We start from the raw sequence: 20,483 nt of genomic DNA, 5'->3' as shown, positions 1-20,483 counted from the left end.
AAGCATGCAGTCCCCTGCTGGCCCCTCCTGGATGTCTGCCAGGATAATTTTCTTGAACAGCTTGCCTAGGATCGAGATACTGGAGGCCACAAAGGGAACTGTGTCAAAATTGTGTCTGGAAGGTCCTTGTTTTCTGTCCTACATTTAAACTCTACCCTTCTCTATTTAAGCCAGAAGACCGTAGGCTTTAACATTCAATTTGGGGCTTCACTGTTCACTTCCTGTCCACATATCATCCCCTTCTTTTCAACATACATTATTAGTTAAAAATGTACATCCTTCAGAGACCTGAACATTTTACACATAGTAGAACAGTTGTGTACTATTTCTCTGAAGTAAAATGGTGCACACACAATATATGTAACAAGGATTTTGCACAGTATTAAAATGCATATTTCTGTATATAGCCCTATAACCTTCCATGTATCGCACTTAATGGTCACAGCTCATTTTAATTTGAGAGAAATATGGTCCTGTGCAATTTAAATCAGTTTCACAATAAAGTACTCTTGGAAGGATCAATCTCATTTTTCCATCTGAAAGGTTGTGACAATGCTTTCATTCATCTGTTCTGCACATATACAAAGAAGAGAAAGAACATGTCTTTTCTAGCACTATGTTTTATATTTGTAGGCTTATTAATTAACAGTTTTATGATCAGTGCATTAAGGAAGTGCAAGGAGGTGGTAGAGATAGTGCTTATAGCTAGTTTTTTAAGAAGTTTAAAGACAAGTGTAAAATTTCTACATGGGATTTCCTAAAGTACTTTTCATTTCCTAAAGTTTGCTCCCATTAAAATCAATGGGAGTTTTACCACTGATTTCAATGGCCATAGTTAGGCCAAGAATACTTAAGAAAACACTAGTCTTTGTTTATACTTTGCCCTTTGTAGAATGGTGACATTTCTCCTCTCTCCAATTATCCTAACTATATTAAGACTTTAAACATACACATAGTTCCCAGAATACACTTATCAGGCTGCTGAGTACTAACTTCACAGAATTTACCTGAAGAAATTATACAATTTATTCAGATTAATACAAACAAATGTAGTAATGATAGCCAAACAAAGCTAATATTTTTTAAATCTCTTTTGTAACATGGTTACCCATCAAACCCAGAAAAACTGAGAGAAACAATCAAGCCATCATGAAAAACACTAAATAAAAGAAGTTGCCTACTTGCTCAGACTAATATTTGAACCAACTTTACTTAATTTTCCAAGTTACAATGATATGTCATGTGTCACTTGACAACCACAGCAACCAAAGCATTTGATCTGTTCATTTCTGACCACAAGTTGTCCTCATATTTGTCCTGTAAATGATTATTGGTCAAGCAATATCATGGCCATATGGTATTTTGATCCTCTAAAATATGAAATATGCAAACACAAGTTGCACAAGAAAATTCTGTTAAACTAAAGCAACGATAACACAATGCTGTCCTTGTTTGAGAAAACTTCAACCATACCAAGAGTTTTCAATCAAACTAAATATTTTTAGCAAAGACATGTGGTGACTGCAGGCAGCATTTACTGGATTTATGATCCAAATTCTTTCATGGCAAAATCATTAGAGATGTAGTAAATTATTTCCAAAAAGTACTTACTGAAAGTTGTGATTTGGACTGTTTGTTGGACCTGTAAACATAAAAAGAAACAAAAATTGACAAATTTTGCTCATCAACTATAGCATTAACAAGTCATTTGGCAGGCTAAATTGAATTCTGCCAATATCTTTAAAGAAGGCTCACCTCAAGACTCGGACAAAGGGCTCTAGTTCCTAAACATAATTACATACTGTTATTTTCAAAACCAAATATAAAAGTTGCACAAATCTTCTGTTAGCTCAGGCAGAAACTTGAGTGAACTTAGTTTTTGTTAAAGCACATCTCCTGCTATTAAAACATGGGGTTTTAGAAATATAAAGCATTATCTTGATACATCACTTATCTGTTACTAAGCCCTATTAAACCCATCTGAGGCTTACTATGAGAGTTTATGATGCAACAGGGGCATTCCAGTGATCTTTGTCACAGAGACGACAGACGTGATACCCCCTGTATTTAATGCTTCACTATAAAGTAAACAGTGGAGTTAGACATCATAACAAAATTAAAAGTGCCTTGCAAACTGTCCCCAGAGTTTTGCGTCTCCACTTCAAGAGAGCAGTCAGCATGTAGGGAGGAGACATACAGGGTGTGTCTACCTGAGATGCTTTACTGCGCAGTAGTGTAGTTTGCTACTCAGTAAGTGTGTGCATCTACATGTGCACATGCTTACTGTGCAGTAAACCTCACTAATCACTATCTCCTGGCTCAGTGCTCCTTACCAGCCCCTGGGCTAGCACCCTGGCGGAGCCTAGGGCTTCCCCTGGTGGTGGCAGGGGCCCATTGCAGGGCCCTAGGAAGCAGGAGCAGTTTGCTGCCATTAGCAGCAAATCTGCTCCTGTTTCCCTGCACTTATGGATGCCTACCCAAGAAAGTTTACCTGAGAGTAGTTTACCCATTAGTAAACTTCTCCTGGATCTTATGCACGTGTACACATACCCACAGTGTCTCACAATGACTGTTCCCCAACTATGACCAGATGGATAACTACTGTTCATTCCTCTTTTTCTTTTCAGACATCTCTGTAGAAAAAGCCCAGCAGTTCTGTGCAAACCTGAAACAACGAAACCTTACCTTTTTGTAAATTAGACCGGCTTTTTATTCAATGTCTGTGATTTTCTCTGCACAAAATATTTATAGGCTGTTCTATTTATTTTTATTTATTACTAGTAAATGGGTACCACGTTCTGCCTTAGGCTGAAAGAGAGGCTCCTGGCAATAGCTTTATTGATTTCCTTTTATGTTGAGATTTCATTTAATGGTAAATTAATTTTCCATTTTGTTATTATGAATACTAAGAGCTCGTCTATAAAGCAATACAGTTAGTTATAAAAGCCACATTATAAAGTGAAGTAACTCACCAAGCCTTACAAAAAGAACTCCTGTTGCAGTTATCGTCTTCATTCCATTAGTTGCCACACACTGATAGTACCCAGTGTCAGTGGTGTCAAGATCCTGGATTCGTAACCGGGAACCATAATCTGTTTTTCTTATGGTGATCCTTCTTGGTTCCTGAACCACCGGTGCATCATTTTTTAACCATCTGACATTGGGGGGTGGATTTCCTGCTACCTTGCAGTGGAGAATTGCTGTATGGCCCTGGACTATGGTGATATTGTTTACTGGTTCCAAAAAGGTCAGAAAATAACCTGAAAAGGTGAAAGGTCAGAAAAGATCAAACTTCAGTTGGGCTGGGATAAAAGACTGCCCAAAGGCACATTTTTATGAAAAGCTCTTGAAAATGGTTTCAATTTTCTTTCAAACTTACACTACACAGGAACACAATTCTCACAGCCCTGGATTTGGAACAGAATCATCCTTCAATTACTGCTTTATGACTGAGGCCTGGCTATACTGTAGTTTGATTTGTATAACTCCCTGTATGGACACTCCTGTTCTGCAATATGAGTAATTCTTTTTAGCTTAGCTAATATGTATCCAGAAATACACCTAAACTGGTTAAGCTATAACAAAAACACTTACTCCTACTCTGGAGTAAGAATGTCTGCACAGGGAGTTATACTAGTTGTATAATTATATCACAGTTGTATAATTTTGCCACTTAGGTAAGACCATGAAGTGAAAAGGGATAGGGATTGATACAAAGTAAACAGAAAAGTTTCCTTGGCCAGCACACACTAAACAGAAATGCCAAAAATATAATTAAAAAAATAATGCTTAATTTTGGTTATACAAAGCTTGGAACAACTACATTTTGCTGGATATCTGGATTTGAGGTTTACCTTTCCCTGTAATGCATTACCTTAAAAAATGCATGAGCAAAAATAGGTAGTTAGCCATGTTAATTTAAAGTCAGGCAGAAGTCAGGCCAGAATTGTACCTTATAAACTAATTCATAGAAGCATAAGATTTCATAAGTGACAGATTGCTTCACCAGATGCTACGAGTAAGCTACCGCTTACAACAGCTTATGGATCTCTGAATTAGTTAGCCTATAATGTGCAAGTCTGCCCTGCCCTCTGTCTGATTTTGGACTGACATGGTAAATGAGTATGATTTTGGAATGTAAGCATATAATAAAGGGCCTAGAAAGCAAAATCCATGTTAAAAATTCCTTACCATCACACAAAATATTAGGCAAATTAATTTTGCCCTTATTTTTTCTCACTAAACACCTTAAAATAACTTTCTGTAAGGCTAAAGAGTTTCACTGGACTTCACAACAATGTAAAACAGGGCTGTCCAACTTTTATATGACTGGGGGCTGCATCAGCCTGGCCATGTTCCCCACCCCAGTCACACACTGCCCAGGTACATCACCCCCCTGCCCAGGAAAGGTCTGTGGGTGTACCGTGTCCCCTGCTGTGCTCATACATGCTGCACATGGATGCTCCCTCTCCCACCGTGCTGTACTCCACCACACTGAATGCAGATGCTGCTTCTCCCCCTTCCCTCCCCACTGCTCTCACATTCAGGCAACCCTCCTGTACACCGCTGCATGTATGCTCCCAGTCCCCTCCCCAGGTGCCTGGCCTGCGGGCTGCACTGCCTCACAACACCCAGGGGAAGGGGGCAGGATACAAAAGCTGGAAAAGGGAAGGGAAGCCTGGTGACCCTGGCTGCTAGCTGGAACAGTGCAGGGAATGGTAACCGGGCAGGAGCCTGGGGGTTGCAAAATGACCCTTGGGCTGCCAGTCGGAAAGCCCTGATGTAAAATAATAGTTTTGATGTAAAATGTAAAGAAAATGGATTGAAACTGAAACCTGGCTTCCTTTCCCAGTAGGTAACTATTAACCGTATTAACACAAGAGAATCGTATCATTCTTCCTATGGTAGTAACTTCAAAATGTATTATGAAATACAATAACCAAAGAGAAGCTTTACACAAGTTTTTTAAATGTTCTCACTCAGACAAACAGAATATCCAGTGTATAAACATATACATCTTAGTAGTGCTTCCAAAACTTTTCACCATATCCCAAGGCAAAGATATATTATGGGTTTATATAACACAACTAAAATGTTATTTGGTCCCATTCTTTATGGATGTTTTTGTTGCCTTTCCTTTTTTTACTGCTGCAGAACAGCGAGCAATAACTTTCATTGAGTTGCCCTCAATGAACCCTATGTCTTTTTCTCTGAGGGGTTTAAAGTAATCTAGCATTCAGAAATGTGCATAAGCCATTCAAATTATTTCTTCCAATATGGATTACTATCCTTTTGTTAGAAGAGAATTTCATTATTGTGTTTACTTAGCTTTTTCAGGTTCTTCTAAAATACATGGCTTCTCTTGTCATGAACTCACCTGATCTCCAGTTCCAGATTATCACTGAATAATATAGCTTAATGTAAAAAGAGGAAAAGAATATTTTTCAACAAAATTACAAAGATCAGAAAAATGGAAGAATAAAATTTAAGTGGACCAATTTTTCAGTTGTAGAAATTTTCCAAAAAAAAATTCCAGTTGAAATATTAGCATTAGAAAAGCAAAATGTCAATATAAAGGTTTATTTTCATCCATGTTATTCCTATTCCCTTTTCTATTTTAAAGTCATCACTAGCATAATTAAGCCAATCAGTGAAAAATGATAGTAAAGAAAAACAAATAAAACAACATTTCCTAAAAGAAAATTTAAATTATTTGTCTGAGGAACAATAAATAATTAAGAAAACTCTCTTCTAACTATTACTTATCCAAGACAATTGATGCTATCATGCACCTTTATGGCCAAGGGTGAAATGAACACTACAATCTGTTCAAGACAAAATTATATTTTTAACAATTATGACAGCAGTTAGAGCCAGCAGCAGGTTTATGTATAGTTCTTAGTACTAAAATGAACAGCCTGAGTAGACAGTGTTCGCTGTTATTAATATGAGCACATATGTAAGTGTTTGCATAGTACATGTAGCCCTAGGGCTATTAATGAACCTGGGAAAATGAAAAAGTGCTGGTATGTCTCTTATTTACCATCCTACCTATTATGACCCCTATTGCCATAGTCCATGGGTGTCCAACCTTCTTGAATGTGGGGCTGGATCATGAACTTTTTACCCCCCAGTGGGCCAGCGAGCCATATTCAAAGATCTCAAAGGAAGCAGTATTACATCACCCCCCTCCCCCCAAAACAAAAGTACAGTGTTTACTTTCATTTCCCATTACAGCACCTCAGGCCTCAGAAAACAGCTTGGAGGGCCGCATGGCAGCCCGCGGGCCGTATGTTGGATAAGCCTGCCATAGTCCCTTAACTTTCCATGCCAGTCACTTGTGGGGCAGTTGTTTTTAACTACTTCTTTCTTTCTGTTTTCTTTTCTCTTTCCTTTTTTGTTGTTGCCTCTTTCACCTGCTTCTGCACTTGTGCATATGTGTCTCGGGTCATATCCCTTCAGTTTAACATGCTCTGCAATTGTTTCCCAGTCAGTTGGGTCAGTTACAGGGAAACATATATACTCATGGGCTAGGAACAGACATTCAACAAGCCTGAACCTGAATTGATTCAATCTTTGCAGGTTAGTCTAACCTGGCTAGGCTCTGAAGAGCTCAAATTAAAGGATGAAATACCTGCATATAGGTAGAAAAATCAGGAGCTGAGCTTTTTTTTTTTTACAGTGAAGAGTATATACAACATAGTTCTAGCTATTATTTAAATGTATAATTTCAGAAGAGTACTTATACAAGCACACATATTAAGAACAGTGAAAACATGATCCATTCCACCACAGAACAACAATTCCCATGACTGTCTCATCCTTCATTTAGTATTTTAAAAAATACCACAACTAGTCTTGCCACTTTTCCAAAGCCAGCAGTAACATATAGTTTACTTTCACATGGTATGGTCAAGGCACAGGGCAGTAGGAGGAAGAGGAAGGGGGTTAGATTGCAATTCTTGATATGCAACACCCATATTTTGTTGGTTTGTCAATGTAGAGTCAGAATAAATATTTTATTAAAGGAGTTGGAAATAAAGTTATGTTTTTCACTTCTCAAAAAAAAATAAAAAATCAAGACAATTGGAGCTGACTTTAACCTTTTTGGGGATCCTGTGCAAGGATGTACAGTTGATTGTGGCCATGTTGGAAATAGATCTGTGAGGAGAAAATGAATGGAACCATATTCTTTTGGTACCAGAGATATGGATGAGACCAAGGTCTGTAGTCTTGTGTGCCTGTGTGCTTGTGTTACAGTTGGTTTTGGCAGCCAAAGTGAGAGAAACTTATAAAACAGTATTACCCTGTGCATAGCATGGATTTTGCCAGCCCTGACTTGATTCCACAGTAAGATTCCCACATTCAGGGAGCTTGCAAATATTGTAATGAATAAAGGAGCCTGAGTACGAAGGAATCCCTATATAAAATCATTAAAAGCTTTGGACTTAATTTGGGACAAATTTCACATGGTTTTCTCCTTAATAGCATTAGTGAGAACAATCTTTGAATTGCTGCTGTTTTATGGCAGGGCACTTAAATTGGAAGATGCTGAAAAGGCCTAGAGTTTTACCATGCACCCAGGACAGGCTCTGTCATGCTGGAAACTTTCCAAGCCAGGGGTCAAAACTTTGCACTAAAACCATCCAGGAGCAACCACTAATAGATTGGGTTGTATTTTCTGATTCCCATCATTACAATTGTGCCACCCAAAAGTCCCCTGCCTAGATTCTAAAGGCATGGGGGATAGTCCAGGTACATCCAGATAGTACATCTCCTTTGGCTGACTCCGTGACATTATGATATACATCAGACCATGGTCAGGGGGCATGTTTACAAGTGTACTTTAATGCACATTACAGTGTCACATAAAAAATGTGCTTTTTACTTAACGAACATTAAAATAGGCTAATGTGCATTAAGCATCACTTAAACAGTGTGTACTGTAGTTAATGTGCATTAAGCCAGGCTAATGTGCATTTTCCTAGTACCTCATAATTTAGGGTGCCTATACACATTCCGTGAGGCTGCTCTGACGCCTTTAGCTTGCTTGACGAGCTTTAGTTAAAGGGCCCCTGCCACCATTTTTCAGCATGGGGACACTGATACATGAGACACTCTGGGCACTTTAATTAAAGCAGCTCTCAGAGCCACTATAATTAGAGTGCCCCTCCCCCACTCCCACAGCATGTCTTTAAATGCCTTGAGATACTTGATTTAATGCACATTAACTAAAACACATTAATGCACATGTAGATATGTCCAGGGAGTTGTAATTAATTCTTGGTGCTTTTTTTCTTCCCTAAGCTGTATTTGGGTATGGAGGAGAGGAACTACCTTTATTAGGTGCCCCCTTAGGCTCAGATAGAAGTTGAATTTCCATACTGCTCTCCTTAGGGCTCCCACAATAGTACACTCCCACTACAGTATAACTCTTGTCTTCTGCCTGTGATGTAGGCAGAAGGGAGGAATAGGCTGCAATCAGACCTAGACAGGTTACGGGGGTGGCCGGATGAGAATAGGATGGGATTCAACACCAGTAAGTGCAAAGTGATGCATCTGGGGAGGAACAACTGGCACCATACCTACAGGTTGGGGAACTCCCTTCTTGTCAGTACAGAGGCAGAAAAGGATCTTGGAGTCATCATTGAGTACTGCATTCAGTTCTGGGCGCCACACTTCAGGAGGGATGTGGACAGCATGGAGAGGGTCCAGAGGAGGGCCACTCGCATGATCAGGGGGCAGCAGGGCAGGCCCTATGAGGAGAGGCTACGGGACCTGAACCTGTTCAGCCTCCACAAGAGAAGGCTGAGGGGGGATCTAGTGGCCTGTTACAAACTAGTCAGGGGGGATCAGCAGGCACTGGGGAAGTCCCTGTTCCCCCGAGCACTGCCAGGAGTGACCAGGAATAACGGTCACAAGCTGGCAGAGGGTAGATTTAGGCTAGATATCAGGAGGCGCTACTTCACTGTCAGGGCGGCTAGGATCTGGAACCAACTTCCAAGAGAAGTGGTGCTGGCTCCTACCCTGGGGGTTTTTAAGAGGAGGCTAGATGTACACCTTGCTGGGGTTGTTTGACCCCAGTACTCTTTCCTGCCATGGCAGGGGGTCGGACTCGATGATCTGCTCAGGTCCCTTCCGACCCTAGAAACTATGAAACTATGTAACAGGTGGAAATTAGTGCACAGATGCAGCACATAAGGAGTAGCAGCAGGTCAAACATGCTTCTTGTGCATATCAGATCTGCTGAGTCTTCAGGGCAAGGCATGGGAGGAAGCTGGGATAACTATGCTCTGCCACCTCTCCATAGGGTTAATTCAAGCAATGCATCATAAACACGGTCTGGTTAAGGAGCATGTTTTCAATTCATAATCAAATACAGATTTTCTCTGCAATGCAGCTGCTCAGAAAAAAAGTCACTGCTGGTCCTTGGATCAAAAATTAAACATCACCTCCTCCAGTATTCTTCCCTGTTCACTTTTCACCATTTAAACTTTTGATTAGGAAACTTGGGGTGAACATTACTAACTGAGCTCAGTTATTCATTTTAAATGTATTCATTCAATTGAAGATGGATATTTTAATTTGGCTAATAGAAATCACAATGATTAAGGATCAAAAGCTTAACCTTAAAGGACTAACAGACAAATTAGGTCAAATTCATCTCTGTTGTTATTCCTACAGAGTTACTGTAGTAAAGAATTTAGTCCATGGCTTTTAAGTAATCCAAAATATTTTATCTGAATTTATGTATCAGATATCATAATTGACTAGAACATAAGGAAATGTCAAATTTCTTAGCATTTGCTGACCAAATTCTGATCAAGTCTAATCAGCTAGAAGTCCACTGAAGTTGATGCAACTGAACCCACTTAATCCAGGTCTGAATTTGACTTAAGTTAATTAATTCTCCAGCCATTTTCACTGACATTTTCAGTAGTGTATTAAATTACTTAGTTATTATAAACAAAGTCATAAATATTTTAACCTATTGAACTACCAAACAATAGTTTTCCTCAGTATCTACAGACACATTTGGAAACTTGAGTGCAGCATACTACCTACCTAATGTCTGTGTCACAACTCTCCAGCATACATTTTTTATTGGTAGTTTCATTTCCTCTTTGAGAAATGATACAGAAGTCTGGTGTTTTTAGAGCTTACTAAATCTGAGGTAATTACATGACAGTGCAGCCAGCCATTTGTTATGCTGCCCTGTTATTTGGAGTCCACTTTCGATAACCTATAATTGCAAATCTTTCAAACAAAGTGGAAAATTTAACCAACTATATTCTTAAGAATATTTTCCTTATTTCATTTCTGTGGTGATAATGAACAGCTACTTTTTATTATAGATGGCATACCACAAATATTGTGTGGATTCCTGTTTGATTCAATGATTTAGGACAAGAATAAAACTGTTTTCTTAGACTGAATTGGGCATCTCTCAATTACTAAAAAAGTGATGCACACTGTCTCTCCTTATATTCAGTTTCCCAGAAATGTATGAAAAACTGAAAAACAAAGCAAAAGAACTTGTATTATGCATTTAAATTGTGTCCTGTGAGCAATATTTCCAATATCATATAAGCCAACAAGAGACTTTTTAAACTTAAACAAATTTATTACTCTCCTACATAGTGACAGATGTAATGAAAGAAATAATTAAAATCCCCTATAAAATGAGTTAAGCTTGCTATGCTTATATACTATTACCATAGTTTTAAATGCCATATCCCAAACAATTACATGTGCTTGGGGATATGCATTTAAATAGAAAACTTTTATTTTGAAACCCCTAATATACTGTACACTAATCTGTTCCATTATATACAAGTTATTCTTATGAACCCTTTCTCTACTCTGGCCTTGATCCAAAGCCCAATGAAAAGGCTCCTTTTGATTTCAGTGGGCTTTGGAGTTAGTCAACTGAATGCCAGCTACTCTGAGAGAAAAAATTATCTGTTGGATTTCCCACTCGCAAAGCAGTTCAAAAATAAATTTATCATTTGTTCTGGTTTATAATAACTCTGACAGCCAATTTTAATAGTTATTTGCCTGAATAAAATCCAAACTCTTCTATCAAGAATTTATTAGAGGACATCATAACATATTCTATACACCATATTATGGTACCCAATGCACCCTGCATATAAACTATATTAGGGAAATGCCTGACACAGCAACACAGCTAGAACTCTTATATATTGGGAATGCCTTTGTTAGTTTGCCAGGTCATTATATTTTAAAAAGGATTAAAATGAATATGAAAGAGAAGAAACAACCTCACAGTAAAAAGATTCAGAGGAAGATATGCCTTTTGTAACCTCTTGTATGAATGTTGGAAAAAGGAAACTCTTTCTCCATGTGACAGGAATGTCAAATTAATATAAAATTCTTGAGAATGATTATTACACAAGGCTAAAAAACAAAGGATACAACTACCAGAAGATGCCCTGATCATTATTATTATGATTATTTATGCGCGCATCTACATGTTCATTAATGCACCTTAGGTAATGCTCATTAAATCTAGTATGTCTGGGTGTCTACTCCAATGTGCTGAAGGCTGCTCCAATGTGCTGTAATTCCAGCATGTCAGAGCAGACTCAATTAATCATGTCTGCTACAGCATGGCACTTACCGTGCTCCAGCAGCCTCCTGCACTTGTGTATCAGCATCCCTGCGCTTCAGAATGGCAGCAGGAGCACTTTAGTCTAAAGTTCATCTGATGAGCTTTAGATAAAGCACCCTGGCCACCATTTTGAAGCACAGGGATGCTGATACACAAGATGCTCTGGGCATTTTAATTAGAGTGGCTCTTAGAGGTACTAGAAAAATGCACATTAGCCTATTTTAGTGCACATTAGCTAAAAAGCAGATTTTTTGTGACACTTTAATGTGCATAACTATAGGCAAGTGCACGTTAAAGCACACATGTAGACGTGCCCTATTACTTTGTGTTATTATTGTACCCACAAATCCTAATTATGAATATATTATTGAATATATTTGCTAAATGAAACAAGGTGTGAAGTCACTACTTCATAGAATTCCAGCAGAGTTTCCCCACAAAGAAAGACAACATTTTAGGTTAAATTCGCATACAAATCTTTGGAAAACTCCACGTTCATGTTCAGAAATGCATGCATTGCTTCAAAGTATACAGGGGTGTGTATGCAAAAGTCTTCAAGCTGGTCTAAAGAGAGGCTGCACCAAGCCCGGACAGATCCAGGATTTTAAAAAGGGGCTTAAAAATACAGAGGCTGGGGGCTGGGCACGGCTAGAGAGCCCAGGCTTAGGAGGGAGAACCCAAAGGAGGGGGCAGGCAAGGCTCAGGTGCAGGAAGGAGGAATCCAGCTGCCGCTACTGCCAGTGCCACAGCCAAGTCCAACTGAACCAAGCTCCCCATGCAGTCTGTTCCCTGCAGTTGAAACCCCTAGGCTGGCAGGTAACATTGACAAGAGCCAGGCAGGGTACAGGCACAGAAAAGGGAGACTGCCCCCTGTCATTGCTGTCCTCAGCCAAGCTCAGCACTCCATGTAGCTGCCCCCTGTAGGTCCTGGCTGGCACGGGGCAGAAGTAGCTGTGAGACTCCTCTGCATCTGGGTCAGCCATGGAAAGCAGTAGTGGCTGCAGGTGGGTGTCTCCCTTCCTGGCCTGGTTCCTGGGGGTTCCAGCTGTGGGGGATGGGTCCCTGCTCCTTTTCTGTCCCTTCCAACCTGTGGGCTCCAGCTGTGGGAGCTAGGCTTGGTTGAGGATGGTGGCAATGGCAATGGGCAGGTCCTCCCCTTCCTGAACCTGCTTCTTGCCCAGCCCTGTAGGATATACCCTGCTGCTGGCTTAGAAATCGTACTTAAAGGTCTGTTTTTGGGGAATTGGCTTATAGGTACAGACATATGCATTAAAAGGGTTCAAGATGGGCAGCAGTAGTTAACTGATTTCTATAGATCCTGGGTCTCGCCCACAAAATTTCTCACAGCCCTCCAAACAGACAGGCTGTCTAACATGGCAAGGCCAATGGATACACACATAGCCTAAGAATTGAGGGGGCATGCCATAACATGAGATCACAGCCTTCAAGGCAGACAGAATGTCTAACATAACAAGGACAACAAGGATGCAAAGTCTGGGAACCAAGGGGGTATGTACTGCACTGCCCATAACACGAGATAAGTAGCACCAGATAACCAGGCCCCAGAGCAGATGGGCCTGAGTCCTGGTTTGCAGGGAACAGACTAAATTAGGAGAAGGCCCGGAAGGCTATGTAGACATGCGATCACAGACAGACAACCAACCGGAGATAGCCATGAATGAAGAGTCATCAGGAGGGAAGGAGAATACAAAGGGACAGCAGGGTAGGTCCTATGAGGGAAGGTTGCGGGACCTGAACCTGTTCAGCCTTCAAAAGAGAAGGCTGAGGGGGGATCTTGTGGCCTGTTATAAACTGGTTAGGGGGGATCAGCAGGCGCTGGGGGAGTCCCTGTTCCCCCGAGCGCTGCAAGGAGTGACCAGGAACAATGGTCACAAGCTGGCGGAGGGAAGGTTTAAGTTGGACATCAGGAGGCGCTACTTCACGGTCAGGGCGGCTAGGGTCTGGAACCAGCTTCCAAGTGAGGTGGTGCAGGCTTCCACCCTGGGGTTTTTTAAGAGGAGGTTGGATGACCACCTTACTGGGGTCATTTGACCCCAGTACTCTTTCCTGCCATGGTAGCGGGTCGGGCTAGATGATCTGCTCAGGTCCCTTCCGACCCTAGAAACTATGAAACAAAAGCAGAGACTTGAGGGTAACAAAGGGTCCTTCCCCGCTCCTTCTCCTCTCCAAGAGGTGTCACAGTCCCAGTCCCCCAGGAAGGGTCCTTGAGGTCACCATGGGCTGAGGACACATGACCAGTTCATCTCACGTACCTCACTGGAAGCTGGTGTGTGGGCCTCGGTATCCCACCTCCACTCTGCTGACACCTGAGAGAGAGAACCTCAGAGTGAAGCCTGCATCCTGACCAGATGTACCTTGACTCTGATGACAGCCCTAGGATTTGGTAGATGTATAGAATTGCTTGGTTGTTTGTTTTGTTGCTTTTCTGTTATCACTGTATATCAATAAATTTGACTATTATCGAATGGAAAGGTTGTGGTAGTCTCAGGGTAGGTCCCGCCCGGTGGGTCCCCCACCTCCTCCAGAACAAGGTATTTGGATCCTAAATCCAGAGCCAACACCTGTGAGCCTGGCAGTGTGGCAGAGGGGTGGAAAGTTCATTGGCACAGCAGAAGGCTGGAGGAGGGGGGAAGGGAACAACTGCAGAAGAGCACACCCCTGAATGTGCCCTACCACCAAATTGTTTGGGTTCATTCCTTTGTGCTCCTTACCCTCCTCCCTGTACAACTTTGGCCACTGATGTCTTTGGTTCAGTACACAGGTAGTGGGACTGATGACATTCTATAAACCGTTACCAAATACTTCAAGGAAAACAGGAAAAAAAAAGAAAGAAATAAAACCCCCTATTTTCTGACATGTTGTAACTATAACTTTGGCTATGGTTATCCTATAGTAACAAAATTAAGCGCAAAATTCTTAGTTGGAAATATGAGCCAATACTTTCAAAATGAATCCTGAATTTAAATTTAGTTAAGCCTTTAAGCATCTTCATAAGTCACTGTAACAGGGGGCCTTGTTCAGGGCCGATCTCAGTGTGGCCCGCCCACCTGTTCTTGGGCTAACTGCCCGTGTTCTCACCCACCATGCCTTGTTGGTAATTTGTTAATGGATGCTAATAAGTGGGAGGCTGCCCATTCCCTGCCCCGATGCCAGGGGGCACTATCTGCGGCTCCATTTCTTCCCTACACCACAGCTCAAGCCTCACAGATGGCATCTCGATGTTCACATAATCACCAGCCCCCACTCTGGGCCCCAGAATCCTACTATTGGACCCCACCTAGATTCCTCCCCTCAGGTGGCCTCTTCTGCCGTCATACTGGGCAACATATCTCCCTGAGCTGGTTCCCTTTTGGGTGTGATCCCCCCACCGGGACCTTCGGCTACTAGCCCTGGCCCACCACCAGGCCAGTTGGGACCCCAGACCCTCAGCTCTTGGGCGTCCCTCGCAGTGGACCCCTGGCCCTTCGAACATTCCAGTCCCGGCCCCAGCATGGGCCAGTCAGGGGAAACTCCGACAGGCCTAAGTCTATGGCACTTTTCTCCCTCTCCGAGGGTCCACCCTCTGGGCCCTCCAAACAAAGGGATCACCCACCTGATCATGGTGGCTAGGGGTTAAGGCACCCCAACCCGCCTTTCACGGGGGTGGTAACTGGCCTGGCATTTCCTGGGGGCTCCCACGCCATTGGGAGCCCCACCAGGCCACCCACTCCTGGCAGAGTGCAGTTTTAGGTCATACCCAGGACCAGAAGCCTCCTATCCATCCCCTACAGCTCCTCCCTTACCTCCAGATGATCTCAGCAGACCTCTGGCCAGGCGATGTTGTTGCCTGGCCTCCAACAGCAGAACTGCCCCGATTATATGGGCAGACCTGAATCTAAAATGGCTGCCCTAATCAGGTACCTGCTGGCTGCTGCCTTCTAGCCCTTAAAGTGGCAGGCACCAACAGTACCCTGCCACAGTCACCTAAAGCAAAGAGCACCCAGCAGCTAACCGATGACTAATCATTTTTGAAAGCTGGCCAAAAATGTCAACTGCACTTAAGAGTTTGAAGACCACTGCTGAGAAACAAACCTTACCCACTCCTGCTCCACACACACCACATACTGCAAAAATTACCATGTGGCTGCCACTAGAGGAAAAACAGTTGTTCCCACTGGCATTCACAGGAGCACACCCATGACAGATATCCTAAGGGTGACTCTGGCCCATAAGGCAACTATAGCAAGTGGAGTTTGTTTCTTGGGCTCGTTTTGGGATTCCTGCAGAGGAGATATACATGTATCATAAGAGATAAGTCCTTCAAGTCCTAATGAATTTTGATGCCTAACTCCCTTATGATGTGATTTGCAGAAGAAGGTAAGTTTCTAAAGATTACAGGTTGTGGATATAATTTTCAAGTTGGTGGCGTGCTTTCAAAATATAGGTTTTTTTGCTCCTCTTCAGTATTTTGGCTAAAGCAATTCCTCAAGTGTTTCTTTTCCTCCTGCTTCCATCTTTTCTCCAAGACCTAAATGACTCTGTAACTTGGACTTAATATAGAGTTGAACTTCAAAACATGCCACGCCATTGCCTGTACCCCACTACTTCCTCTACTGCCTGCCCTCCTGCATGCCCTCCCCACTGCTTTCCCCACAGCATCCCCCTCACTTCCCCACCATCCCCAGGGGGTCATCTTATATTCAGGGTTGCCTTGGATTCAGATAAGTATGGTATTTTATAAATATTAGACCTCACCATGATTCTGTATGTAAAATGAAGCAAAAAATGTTTAAATAGCTTGCTACATGCAGTAATTCACTTGCCTTTTCAGAGTAAGAGGTGGTGACTAGTTGAACGGCTGGAAATTCAGACTAGAGGATATACTCTGAGTCACCAGAATCACCTTTCCTCTTGCACGCTTGCCTTCTTATTAGAATAGAGCAAGTTTCTCAGCTGCACTTTTGTGGAACAACTTACTTGCTCTTGTGAGTTTGGTCACGTACTTTGGCTCATAAACGGAGTGGATAAGAAATAAGGCCCTTCTCATTTCTGTTCTACCTCTAGCCACTTGATTCGACTGGATAATATAGAGAAAAATCACAGCTCTCTCCTCCACATCCCTATCCTCCAGTCACAATCTAAACTGGATTAAAGAGTTCCTTACTTCCCTAAACAACCAAATAAGGACTGGGACAATCTAGTCACATGTGACCCTGGCAAAATTGAGAAATTAAACCCATGTCTCCAAAAGTCTAATTTTGTCCAATCAAAAGATTATTAATCTTTTTTCTTGTGTTGTATAGAATATATATAGACAAAAATATAAATGTGCAATTTCTATGTGAAATATTTAGTTCTTGCAACTGATGGAATAGGATGTAAAATTCAGAGAAAACTGACATTAAAATTATATAACCACTTTATCATATTTTAAAACAATGTATCCTGTGGGGATAGCTTTTAAACAACAAAAATTAAATGCTTCTCTGCTTAAGTGCATAGAACATGAAAGAACACATAACAGGTCTACAATTGTTACATGGCTAATTTGAAAACTTTCCAAGTTAAAATCCACAAACTTAAAGTACAGGAAATACTTCTGTCCAAGTCAAATGTAGGAAAGTAGTTATTGGATGAATTAGGAGAACTGATTTAAATTATGGAGGGAAAACAATTTAAAATTTAAAAATGAGGGTATCTGTTGAAATTTTCCCAATTTTTGACAAAAAATTGAAAAGCAAAATTTTAAAATATAAAATTTTTGGCTCAAGGGGTCAGATGTGCAGGTAGTCTTTTTCTCTGTGCTCCCAGTTGCATGCCATGGACCCAGGAGGGAAGGAAGTGTGGAAGAAGTAAACCAAGAACACTGGAGGTGGTGCTACTGAGAGGGCTTTGGTTTCTTCAACCACAGTGCACACTTCAGGGAGAGAGGACTCCTGGGAAGGGATGGCATCCACCTCATGCAGAGGGGTAAGTCTCTGTTCTCGGCCAGGGTGATCGATCTTCTAGATAGGTCTTTAAACTAAGATCTCTGGGGGATGGGGAAACACTAACTGAAGCACACCTGGGGACTGGCACACAAGAAACCTCCAAAGTTGGGGACACTAGAAAAGCCACTCTTGCAAGAGCTGAGGGAAGGGTTCTTCCTCAGCATGACAGGAAATTGAGGGTCTCAATTGGAGGACTCAGGTGCCTGTACACTAATGCCAGGAGCATGGGGAACAAGCAGGAGGAGCTAGCCGTCCTACTCTCTAGTGCTCATTACGATCTTGTAGGGATTACAAAGACCTGGTGGGATTCCTCACATGATAGGAATGTAGCCATAGAAGGCTACAGCCTGCACAGAAGGGACTGAGTAGGGAAGAAAGGTGGAGGTGTAGCTCTCTATGTGAGGGAGCAGTACACCTCCTTGGAGGCCGGCCAAAGAAGAGCGACTCAAAACCCTCTGGATCAAACTGGGGGGAGAGTGGGGATGTGGTGAGAGAGACCTAACTGTAGCTGTATACTACAGACCATCAAAAAAGGGGAATGAGCTCAATCTGGAGTTCTCTCAAGAACTGGCAGAGGCCATGTGTGCATGGTCATCATGGGTGACTTCAATTACCCAGACATCTCTTGGGAGGAACAGAGCCTTTGACACTGTCTCTCACCCCATTCTCATTAAAAAACTAGGAGACTATGGCTTTGATACCTACACAGTTAGATGGGTCAGTAATTGGCTGGAGGGCCGCACCCAGAGAGTGGTGGTGGACAGGTCTTATTCAACCTGGAGTGATGTGTGTAGTGGGGTTCCGCAGGGCTTGGTCCTCAGGCCTCCACTGTTCAACATCTTCATCAGCAACTCAGACAAGGGGGTAAAAAGCACCCTGTTCAAATTCGCAGATGACACTAAGATGTGGGGGGAAGTGGGCACACTAGAAGGGAGGAATAGCCTGGAATCAGACCTAGACAGGTTACAGGGGTGGGTGGATGAGAACAGGATGGGTTTCAACACTGACAAGTGCAGGGTACTGCACCTGGGAAGGAAGAACCAGCAACATACCTACAGGCTGGGGAACCCCCTTCTCATCAGTGCAGAGGCAGAAAAGGATCTTGGAATCATTATTGATGCCAAAATGAACATGGGCCAACAGTGTGGGGATGCCATCAGGAAGGCCAACCGTACCCTGTCATGCATCCACAGATGCATCTCAAGCAGGTCCAAGGAGGTGATCCTCCCTCTCTATGTGACACAGGTCAGGCCACAGCTCGAATACTGCGTCCAGTTCTGGGTGCTGAACTTCAGGAGGGATGTGGACAACATGGAGAGGGTCCAGAGGAGGGCCACCCGCATGATCAGGGGTCAGCAGGGCAGACCCTACAAGGAGAGGCTAAGGGACCTGAACCTGTTCAGCCTTCACAAGAGAAGGCTGAGGGGGGATCTAGTGGCCTGTTACAAACTAGTCAGGGAGGACCAGCAGGCATTGGGAGAGTCCCTGTTCCCCTGAGCAGTACGAGGAGTGACTAGAAATAACTGTCACAAGCTGGCAGAGGGTAGATTCAGGCTAGACATCAGGAGGCGCTACTGTCAGGGCGGCTAGGATCTGGAACCAACTTCCAAGAGGAGTGATGCTGGCTCCTACCCTGGAGGTCTTTAAGAGGAGGCTAGATGAACACCTTGTCGGGGTCGTTTGACCCCAGTACTCTTTCAACCCATGGCAGAGGGTCAGACTTGATGATCTGCTCAGGTCCCTTCTGACCCTACCAACTATGAAATTATGAAACACTTGGCTACGTCAAATCAGTCACATTGCTTCCTGACCTGAAGGTATCGAAGAGCTCTACCTAACTCAGGAAGTACATGGGCCAACCAGAGGTAATGCTCTCCTAGACTTGATCTTGGCCAAAGGAGCTAATCGGGTGAATGACCTAAATATAGAGGGTAGCCTGGGCAACAGCAACCACGAAACCATCAAGTTCACTGTCCATCACAAGGCAGGCAAATCATCTAGCAAGGTTGAAGTTTTGGACTTCAAAAAGGGGAATTACAACAGGCTCAGGGCAACAGTAGGGGAAGCGCAGCAGGACCAGGTACTGAAGGTGAAAGGAGTGTATGAAGAGTGGTTGTTCCTCAAGGACACAATCCTTGAAGCATAAAAGAAGTCCATTTCCACGTAGAGGAAAGGCAGCAGAACGGTAAGGCCTCTTGGCTTAATAAGGTATTCATGGTCCTCTTGAAAAAGAAAAGGCATAAAAACAATGGAAACTTGGGACAGTCCCCAGGAAGGACTATAGAACAACAGCCTGCACTTGTAGGGAGTAGATTAGAAAGGCTAAGTTGGTAACTGAACTTAAACTAGCAACAGAAATCAAGGACAATAAGAAATCCCTCTGTAGGTATGTAGGGAACAGGAGGAAAACAAATAGAAGTGTGGGGCCACTGCTTAACAACTCAGGACAGCTGGTTACAGACACTCAGGGGAAAACTGAACTCCTGAAAACCAAGGAAGTGATTGTGGCAAAATGCTATCTTAGTCTCTTCCCAAACTCTGCTATCAGGGTTTTCCCTTGCCATTGTTTTATCATCTGTCTGTATTTGGGTTGCCATGGTCACTGCACTGGTCAGGCAGCCCTCCCCTCATCTGTTTCATGTAACCCAGAATTGTAATCTGGGCTGGAAACATTCCTGAGGGAGGGGAAACCTGCTCCTGTGGACTGAAAAGCTTCAGGTAGCTGGGTGGGGGAGGGGGAAATTCCACCTCTCTATTGTGTTAGCACTGACCTTAGGGCATGGGGGCAGGGCTCACTCTACCAGGTGACCAATGATGCTTTTTGAATTGGTTGGTTGGCCTCAAACAACACCTGCCCT

General features: G+C 42.7%; 1 protein-coding gene across 1 annotated transcript in view; it reads right to left on the bottom strand.

Moving 5' to 3' along the window:
• The window catches only part of ROR2 (receptor tyrosine kinase like orphan receptor 2), a 371,576-nt gene that overhangs the window by 55,774 nt on the left and 295,319 nt on the right, over nt 1–20,483 (bottom strand). The window contains exons 3-4 of the mRNA XM_019517294.1: nt 2,973–3,260; nt 1,612–1,642 (exon numbers count right to left, since the gene is read on the bottom strand). Coding sequence (XP_019372839.1) covers nt 1,612–1,642; nt 2,973–3,260 — 319 coding nt within the window. The remainder of the gene's footprint in view (nt 1–1,611; nt 1,643–2,972; nt 3,261–20,483) is intronic.

This window comes from Gavialis gangeticus, unplaced genomic scaffold, assembly GCF_001723915.1.
Source record: "Gavialis gangeticus isolate Ggan-Ray unplaced genomic scaffold, GavGan_comp1, whole genome shotgun sequence".
Taxonomy (NCBI): Eukaryota; Metazoa; Chordata; order Crocodylia; family Gavialidae; genus Gavialis; species Gavialis gangeticus.
The sequence above is the reverse complement of the archived record's forward strand: the minus strand, read 5'-3'. Positions and strand labels throughout refer to the sequence as shown.